The sequence below is a fragment of the Symsagittifera roscoffensis genome, chromosome 5 (genome assembly GCF_963678635.1).
Source record: "Symsagittifera roscoffensis chromosome 5, txSymRosc1.1, whole genome shotgun sequence".
Lineage (NCBI taxonomy): Eukaryota > Metazoa > Xenacoelomorpha > Acoela > Convolutidae > Symsagittifera > Symsagittifera roscoffensis.
The window spans coordinates 65,397,895-65,408,245 of record NC_087066.1 but is presented as its reverse complement, the minus strand read 5'-3'; the positions used below and the strand labels follow the sequence as shown (position 1 = coordinate 65,408,245).

The 10,351-nt window shown below is 35.0% G+C and overlaps 1 protein-coding gene across 2 annotated transcripts in view; it reads right to left on the bottom strand.

Moving 5' to 3' along the window:
• Nucleotides 1-5,974: 5,974 nt before the first annotated feature.
• The window catches only part of LOC134846912 (prelamin-A/C-like), a 401,765-nt gene continuing 397,388 nt past the window's right edge, over nt 5,975-10,351 (bottom strand). For both annotated transcript variants that reach the window (XM_063864337.1, XM_063864338.1), the window contains exon 14: nt 5,975-7,130. In XM_063864337.1, the coding sequence (XP_063720407.1) occupies nt 7,095-7,130 (36 nt within the window). In that variant the 3' untranslated portion in view covers nt 5,975-7,094. The remainder of the gene's footprint in view (nt 7,131-10,351) is intronic.

Below are 10,351 nucleotides of genomic sequence, written 5' to 3'. Positions count from 1 at the left end.
TAAGACAAAAAGACTTAACGACCCTTCCCTTTCGAAACAAACAAAAGCACGAGAAAAAGTTATTGCCTCCAAACCATTAAAGTAACAGCTGAAACCATCCACTGCTGATCAGAAGCCAGCATGGATTGACGTAATTTTATATGTTGATTTATAAACCTTCATCAAAAAGCATGAATGATTTAAGCTTCGGGTTAAGTTAACGAATTTATTGTTAAAAATTGGGCTTCAATTAAAACTCTAGTAGATTCTCTAGTTAAAAAACGGATAAGCACCTGAAGTAGAGGACATTCTCACAGAACAGTCTTTCAATTTAATTAACGTCAGATTTGGCAGGGTAGGTTTTACTTAACGTAAAAAGCTTTCCAAATGAAAAAAAAACTTTCGAAAACGAAAAATGCAACCCTCGATGCAGGGAAACGTTTTGCGCCATGTACATTCTATTGATCAACATTTACTTCAAACTTGGCGCAACCATGACGTTTCCTAAATGCATAACTTTTTTCTACAAAACTGATTCTGGTTAGTTACAAAAACATTGTTAGTTGGTAGCAGCCTTTCAAAATTTGATATTCAACGACTTTTGCAGAGACACTTCATGAGCCAAGTCTTTACAAAAAACATCGGTTTTCAGAAATAAAAAATCCGAGGAACAAAACCACCAGCAAAACAAAAGCTTTTAGTGTTAAGCGATCGGTCTCTAAGCCGACATCACGTGGGTAGACGCCCATTCAGTGTCGTAATAAGACTACCAAAAAATTAAGTTTTGAACGACAACCAACTTGAAATATATTCAAATTTACTGTTCATTTTTCGCCTTTCAAACAAAAGAAAAGAAGTTGGGTATGCCAATAAACACAAGCTAAAAGTATTTCAATGGGGAAAAGATTTTAAAAAATGACCAAAACCCAAGTTTTTTAATTGACAAAATAAAAAAATGGGGGATGATTGTGAATTATGCTCAGAAATGTTCAAACAATAAAAAACTTCATGGTTTTTCCTAATATGCCTACACAGAATTAGCAGACAATCATACAGAATGGGACCCTTGGTTGCCAAGGCGACTGCGCTACATCTAAATCAAAAGGAATGGAACCTAGAAATTTGTATTCGTCAGTAATGAGGCAAGTTCAGCTTGCGACAATCGAAACATTTCTTCACAAGATAGGCGGAAGGTCTTTATTCCCTTTTTCTATTCACTGTCTCGGAGGATTTCCATTAACTGCTGAAAAAATCTTTGGGCGTAACTGATTTTGCGGGGAAAATTCCCACAGACTGTTCTTTTGATTGAAATCGGAGTCGACGACGTACGTATACAAGAAAATTTCCAAAAACCTGTTTTTTCGATTAATTTCGAATTTTCAGATTTGGCAGAGTAGTTTTTGAGAAAGCAAAAAAAATGCAAATGTTAAAGTTTTTCAAATAGTTTTTCCCCATAAAAGTCTTCCTACAAAAGTTATAGAGTCGGCTCTTTGACAGGAAAAGTTCCTGTATCCTGTTCCTTTGATTGAACACGTAAATTCAGCTTTGGCACGGTAGTTTTTGCGAAAGAAAACAAGTTTTCAAGAAACAATCAATAACTCAATGCTTAATGTATTCGCTTTTTCGAAGGATACAATTCTTCTTTAAAAATTTAGGGCGTACTGGTTTCGCCGGCGATAAACCCCAACCTGTTATTTTGATTGAACAACTTATCTCAGAGTTGGCAGGATATTAATTCCGAAAAAATTCTGAAAAGACGGTAAAATTTTTCAAATTTTATTTTCCCGATGCCAAATCATTAGTCTGCAAAAATAAGGGCGTAACCCGTTATTCAGACGTTCCTACAACTCGGTTTTTTGATAGAAACCCACCGTTTTCTGAAATCTTTTCGACTTTTCTTGGCAAAATACCTACCAATTATTAGGTTATGGGTACAATCGAAAAACCTAACCTGTTTATTGGAATCTTTGCATACATTGCAAAGCAGTAACTTTTGTGGGAAAAAAAATTAAAAATTGTCGTAGTCTAGCTTTTAAACTTTTTTTGACTTTTATCGAAAACTAATACCAAGAGGCTTTTTACAATTTGATTTGTTGTTCCAAGCAAACCTTTGACATCAGATTTTCCAAACAAAGGCGAGGCAGAGCTTTGAACCACTTGCAATACAATACAAGCATTAAAAAAAGAAGTCGAAAAATTTTTAATATTAAAAAAAAAACAAAGTGAAAAAAAAGTTCATATATTTGATATTGATATAAGACATCTGTGGGCTAAGCTAAAGCTGAAGGTACGTGTTTGACATTGAATGATTTTGCTTTACTGATCACGAAAAATGTGATTTGAAAATTGGGACTTTGCCCAAAAACCTTAGTTGTTTCTCTACTAAAATAAATTAGAAGAGCACAAAATATCAGAGTAAAATAAGTAAAACTAATTGTCTACACAGAGGCGAAGCTGAGCTTCGCAAACATTTGCGAGAACACGACCATAAACCAGCTCTATCAAATGAAAAAAAATAGAAGAAACAAGCCTCGATTTAGCAAAATCACGGCTGTGTAGGTTTCGAATATCCGACCTTGAGATAACCCACACGTTATAGAACAATAAATTAGGACGCGTACCCTCAACTTTAAATGGGCTCCGAGTTGTTTTTCAATCAAAATACACAAAAATTTGGATTCACTTTGTTTTTTTTTAACATTAAAAAATTTTCGACTGATATCAAAATCAACTGAAAGACCACCTACCCCATGTATGCCTGCATACGCACCTAGTCTCTTTTCACTTCACCACTCTGACTACAGCCTCCGTGGAGATATTCAACCCATATATGTTTTTTTTGTTTTCTTAAAAAACTATACGTCTCAAATCTGGATTTTTGGTTTCAATAAAAAAACGGTTTTGAAAAGCTCCTTGCATAAGTGGCTAATCAAATTTTAATTTTTAAATCATTTTTGGCAGTGTTTTACCTTCTTATGAATCACACAAATAAATCTGAGATGAAAACCTCAATTAAAATATCTCGCTGCGATAATTGTTTCTGCAGAAGCGGGGACTCCTTAATTTTTTGTAATAGAAATGTTATCTTGTTGAGAAGATTGATTATTTCAAAAAAGTTACTTTTGTTTTTTTAGAAAAAAAACACTCAAAAATTTGGGAAAAGTCCTTGCGATACATTACAAACATAAAAACATAAGTCGAAAAAATTTTATTGTTGAAAAAAAACAAAGTTAATCAAAATTAATCAAAGTTAATCAAAATATTTTGATTTAAAAACATCTAGGGCCCAGTTAAAACTGAAAGTACGTGTTTGTTATTGAATGAATTTGCTATACTGATGCGTCACGAAGAATGTGATTTCAAAATTTGGACTTTTCCCGAAGTTTTGAGTTGTTTCTCTTTAAAAAAATTAAAATTTTTGAAATAAAAAATTTCACAAAATACAACTCCATTACAAAAAATTAAAGAGTCCTCGCTTCTACAGGAACAATTATTGCAACCGGATACTTTAATTGAGATTTTTATCTCAGATTTAATTGTGTAATTTATAAAAAAAAAAGTTCAAAAGTTCTAAAAAACGGTTTAAAATCAAAAATTTGACTAGCCACTAATGCAGGGAGTCTTTCAAAACCATTTTTTTTATTGAAACCAAAAATCCAGATTTGAGACGTATAGCTTTTGAGATTATGAAAAAAAAATCAAAAATATGAGTCGAGTATTCCCCACGAAAGCTGTAGTCAGAGTGGTTAAGTAAAAAGAGACTGTAGGGGCCTATGCAGGCACACATGGGGGTAGGTGGTCTTTCAATTGATACTGTCTTTTTTGAAAAACAATAGAAGTTTCTGAGAAAAAATAAAAAGATTCCAACAAAGAAGCGAAGCAGAGCTTCGTGCCCTTTGTGATACAACAGACATAAAAACAGAAGTCGAAAAAAATTTAATAATAGAGAAAAAACATAGTGAATAAAAATTGCCATATATTTTGATTAAAAAACACCTCGGGGCGCAGTTAAAGCTGAAGGTGTGTGTTTGTTATTGAATGAATTAGCTCTACTGATGCGTCAAGAAGATTGTGATTTCAAAACTTGGACTTTTCAAAATTTTTGTGGTGTATGAAGGCTGTAGTCAGAGTTGTGAAGTGAAAAGAGACTCTAGGGGAGTATGCAGGCACATATGGTAGTAGGTGGTCTTTCAATTGATGCTCTTTTTTCAAAACAGTAGATTTAAGAAAAACTACTTTTTTTCCCAATTAATTTTGAAAAATTCCATAACGAAAAAAAAATTCAACAAACCGATTGGTAAACATGCAACTTACTTGAAAAGTGCGGAAAGTACTAAAATTGCGATTACCTTGAAGCGAATCAAAATTAGGTAATTTAGTCGATGGCAAATAGACCAAAATCATTTGCGTCGAGGACATTTTTAGTGAAACAAAAAAAAACAAAGGAAAAACGAAGTCAAGATAAGTGTAATTATAAATTGTCGGAGTAAATTACGCACTAAAGGCATCATTTAAGAAAAGTGCGCGCAGCATAGAAAATTCCGAGATAAAAAACAAAGCCGACAAACAGAGAAACAGGCACATAAATGGCCGACAACTTGAAACTAAATCTTTCCTTGTTTAAAAAAAAGTCCTGGTCAGATGCGAACACAGGACATGTGCCGTTCCAGGCATGTTCGTTACCTCCAGGCTGTTGGCCGGGAACGCATAGACGGTTGTTTTTATTATGAGCCAAGATACACCTGATTCAAGTGATTGTTGTTAATCCGAAAAACGTTAATTTTCCGGTTTGATAACGCTTGCTGGGAAAATACTAACCCCCAGTTCTTTCCATTGAACTCTTAATCCCAGATTGGGCAGCAGTTTTACAGAACAATTTCAAGAAAAAACTAAGAATTTATGGAGTAGAGGCCTATTCAGGGGAGATTCCAAATACCTAATTTGATTGAATCCTTAATCTCGGATTTTTCAGTTAACGAGAAAATCAAAAAATGGTTCAAAATTGCACACTAAAACCATCGAAGGCCGTAGAACGTGGAGCAAGGTAATCAGTGGCTAGCAGAATATGCAGGCGCTTAGGGTAGTTGCCGGTCATTCCATTGGTACTTTGATCTAAAAAATCGGTAAATAGTTTAACTTTTGCGGCACGTGAAAAATTCTCCATCTTCAAGTCCCATACATTTACATATTGTTTGTTTTGATCAAACAGGATCTATTTTTAGTATATCTTCATTGTTGAGCAAATAGTCAGATTTCTTACATATTAGGTGGCTCGGATACTTTCACACGATCACTGCGCGGAAGCCTAAACTTAACAGCTCACTTTCTTATTAATGTTGAAGGTTGAGTATTTTTACATTCTTTATAACATTCAGTGGCTCTCTCCATTTTTTAATGCCTCGGTCCCACTCAATACAGGACCAACCGTGGTGGAGAGGTTTTCATATATTTCGCCGTAGCCAGTAGCATCATGAGGCGGATGACACTGAGACCCCTCCAACAATGACCGAAGTGGGCTCGAACACAATACCCTCGTGTTCAGAGACGCTTGCCTTACCTGGCTATCACGGCTGCTCTCTCTCCCATTATAGCCCCGGATGCCTCGTCTTGGGCTATTTTCCATATTTCCATCCAAATTTGAATTTCGATGTTGAAACACTATTTTAACATTCGCAATTTCATGAAATTCTGCATAGTGAACAAACTAGGCATTCTCAACACACAATTGTTCTTCTTACAGCATAACCAAAAATCACGCTTTAACTGTAATCGCTAGCATAAGTTTCATGAAATTGAAAATATTAGGAAAGTGGGAAAAAACTGATTGTAGTTACGAATAAAAACTATTTTCCAAGTCTTCGTTGAAGTTCCAAGTGTCTTTGTCCGTGTCTTTTTTGGTGCATCGTACTTCATCTGATCTCCCTGTTTTCGACGCATTTAGCTTTTATGCAGGCTAACTAATGCTTTCAAAAAGTTTTCTCACTTAGTAGCAACATGTGGCAATATATGTAGCAATTTTAAACTGATTGTTGGCACAAAATTTGACACACAATAGAAGTCAGAGTCTCCATGATCAGTCAGAAACTTATCAGCTCTGAGCTACACAAGTTGAGTCACACTGATTCACATAATCACAAAATGGTCCACATTAAAATCGAAAACTGTAAGCGAAAGAATGCGTATTGATTTTAATAAGGTTCGTGAGTTGACCGAGCTTGTGTTTACGAGACTTCAGCATCAGCGTTAGTTCAATCAGTTTACATACAAATAAACAATCTCAGGTGAGTTCTTTACACAAAATGCATCAAATCAAACAATATATCCCAGAGATCTCAATCATAATCATAATATAATCAAAAGAAGAAAAGAAGAATGAGCTCTTCAACGCTCCCACCCCCTACAGATGCACTTTTATGGTGTAAAAAATCGGGTGTACAAGTTTGGAATTACAGACAAATTTGCCGACAATTCAGTAATAAACTTAAAATTTGATTTCATGAAAATTAATATCATGTGAACAAAGATTAAAAATAAAAGAAATGGCAGTGGTGGGAGGAGGGGGGGGGGATTGAAGGCCCGAAAAATATGTAGTATAAATAACTGCACATTAAAGACCAATATCAAATAATCGGATAACAATTTTCCGTAATGATGAAATACCACATGAATGACCTTGACTTTTCATCTATTCATGATATGAGCAAGACAAGGGACGATTTACAAGGAACGCAAAACGACAAGTGGCAAAGCAAAGCTAAAGTTCAGTTTTGGAGTACTTAAATTGAGTACGTATATGTGTGATGACAATTATAATGCGGGAGCCTATTAACAGAGCAGATTCATTATACAACGTTCAGTTTGACGGCGGCTTTTAGCTCACGTGACTTTCTAGTATGATAACTTCAAATGGTAAATTTCATGGTTTCCATACTTTCATCGGTATGAAAAATTTATGGTACAGCATAGTTGCATTTGTTACTCGACTCAAATTCGAACACGTTTACATACACAGCGAAGAAGGCACGCTTCAATTAAGTTGTTTTTCTGCATTTCTCTTCTTTTTTTGGCTTCTTAGTTGACTTTTTTCAATTTCTGAACTTAGCCAAGACCATCGACTATACTATGACACATCTCTCTTGGGTCGTATCATCCTAAAACAAAATTTTTATTTAATGATGTCGATTCCGCATTTTAAAACATCACAGGAAGTCGAAGCCTTAGTGCATAGCTTTGATCAAAATATAAGACAGTTAAAAAAAAATACAACAATAACTCGGAAAAACTTTTCAGTTATCAATTTTCAGCAAAACTATTAAACGTTGTTTTTATCAGACTTTAAATTTTTTTAATCGAAAATTGAATATATCACTGATTTCCTGAGCTGCCGAATTAACTTTTGCAGAAAATCTCAAAATTAAATCCTCGCTTTTGAAACGAGAAATCCGTGTGGACCGATAATTGTCCTTTGTTCAACAAACCTAAACAAACTAGTGACAGCCGCAGTCGCGCCAACGTGTTGCGAGCTTGCCAACAGAGGGTAGGACTCTATACGAAAATTAGAGCCGGTTATCGCCTTGAAGCAGCGACGCGAGCGTAGCGCCCACCGGCGACGTTAAACCGGACTGTTTTGTATCGGACTGTTTTTCTTGTTCATTGCATGGTTTTTCGGACGGTTTTGTATTGGACTGGTTTTGTATTGGACTGTTTTTGTTTTGTATTTTCACCGAGAAATCGTTCACGTTCTTGCCATTTCCACTTTCGTAATCGCAAAGCGTTATTAGCCTTCCTTTTAGCTAACGAATTTGACTCGATTTTGAAAAAATAAAAAGTCAAACAGCAAAATAACACATTTGGCTCTAACAAATTTAGATTTTTGCCTGTAACAAAAAAATTCAAAAAGAAAATCAATCACGAAAAATCCCCTCTGACAACACACAATAAAAAATTTTTGGTTATCCAACGATGTCAAATGTGACCCTTAAGCCGCAAAGTATTAAGCCGAATGAAAAAAAAGAGTAAACGAAAAATTTAAATTATGCCAAAACGAAATTTGCAAATTGGGAATTGAATCATATTTGAAAAATAAAGGGTAATTAAAGTGCAGAAAAGCTCAAAATAGTGAGTTATGACCGAAGTGTATAACTCATAGAGTAATTTCGGATAGGGTACACCGTCTGCTCGTCACGCTATCTTATTTTCGGCCGGATAGATTCGTGCAACTTCTTAGTCTAATACCAATCCTAATCTTACTCTTATACTATCTAGTCTCAGGTTGTTTAACTAGTCTCTGTTAGGCTCAATAGATCTAGGGTATACTGGTTTATTGCGGTTGCTGAAGTCTTCTTGGAGAGTCAACTAATTTCTAAGTTAAATTCAAATCTCTCTGGTGCTGAAATTACAAGTAATTTCAGCACTTACAAATAAGTGGATTGTTAGTTAGATGGATCATGATTGGTTAATATTAAATACTTTACATTGGTAAAATATCTAATTTATCCAATCATAAAATGTAGTTTAGATCAGGTTCCACCCATCCGGGTTTTACAGAGTTTTTTAGAATAGTTTTTCTGCAATTCGAAGGATGGATGATGGACGTTGGTTTCTGGCGAACATCATATTTCTTCTGGGTTCTCTTGTTAGAGAAGTTCCAGGTTCGATCGTTGTATCATCTCATGACAACGACTGGGTCTTTGCAACAAACTCAAATCTGATTTCAGAATGGTTGGCTATGTCAGGTTTTTCTGTTTCATTGATGAGAACTTCTTTGTGTTTTGATCTTGTCTAGGAATGGCGTGGAGATTGTGCGTGGAGGGGATGCCTGGTTACTCGGATCTGTACGTATACTTGAACATCGAGGTGGTCATTGGTCTAGTTCAATGAAGTCCTTTTCTGCGAAGTCAAGTCGTACTCTAAATCCTTTGAGTTGTGATTGTGGGCGGCATATTGATTGTAGTTGGCCATTCTTTCTCGAGTGTAGTGGGGTCGTTTTGTCTTTGGATGTTCGTCCTTGGTGTTGTATTCTGATCTATGTATTGCATAATGTAATTTACATTTTATAAAACTTTTATTAGTTTAATATTTTTTAATTATGATTTTAGTTAGTTGTTTTCACAAAAGCTTTTTGTTTTAGTTCAGTTATTTTGAAGAGTTACTCACCCTTGAGTAGCTCTTATTAAAAATAGGAGTGTGGTCACAAAGCGTGGATGTAGCGCGGTGGGTTAGGCCGGCTATAGAGCATGCTCAGGACGTCCTTCCTGGTGGGTTAGGCCAGGAGTGGGAGTATGATTGCATGCGGTTTTTGTGAGGGGTCCTGTTATGTGACAACGTTTTATGTTGGGTTTGTTGTGGTTTTTCTTATGTTTTGTTGGTTGTGTCCTTTTTTCAAAAATCAAATTGTTTGTGGTATGGGTTTGTCTTTCGACTTTTTTGTGTTTTATTATTTCTTTCTTAGACTTTATAATAGTCTTCAAAAGAATAAATTATCCAGTTTTAAACTGGGTTAATCCGGTTTGGGTACCGTTGGTTTCCTTTTCTTAGTCATGCTGTTATGCTATGTGTTGTGGTGTTTAGTAAGCTGCATTGGTTAGTTTTGTTTAGTATATAATTCCTTTCCAACCGGGTTAAAGGAAAGTTTGAAACTTGTTATCGTGTGTTAGAGTTGTTGAGTGTGAAAGCTTGAAACTGAAATTCATTATTTTAAACAATTCTTCGTGGGCGAGCTGTGCGAGTGTGGATAGAACCTTTGCGCGAATGAATTGAAATATCAAAAGGTTAGTACTGCATTTGATTCTTATTAATTTACTACATAGAAATGTAAATTTACTGCTTGTTGTTGGGGAAAATTAAGTTACAACTTTTCATCATTATTAGATTTACTGCATTTGGGGAAAAATTTATAAATTAAATTACTGCATTGGTATTATTTTTAGTGATTTGTTTGGTGCAAAAAATTAATAGAGTTTTAAATAGTTTGAAGAAGTTTTCGATTTTTATTTTCTTTTGTGAATTTTTCAGATGATCGTTGGATGAAGGCTAAAATGCTAAATAAGACGTGGATAAAGAATGGTGAGTTTCTAATATTTTAATTAGTTAGTTATATGTATAATTCATACTTACCTGTTAGTCGTCGGGGAAGAAACCGTGGGGGAAGATGTCGTGGATGAGATCGGAAGTTGTTAGTAGTTTAGCTAGGATGCGGATGATATTTTTAGTTTGAAGCAGTGGCCAAAGCAATTGAAGTGCTTTAATGGTGCTTAGTTCTTCAGTGCCAACTGCAAATTCATAAGGTGTGTTTTGGATTAGATTATATAATTTGTGATTGAATTTAGTGTTATGGATGAATTCTAAAATGGGGATTTCTATAGGTTGTACA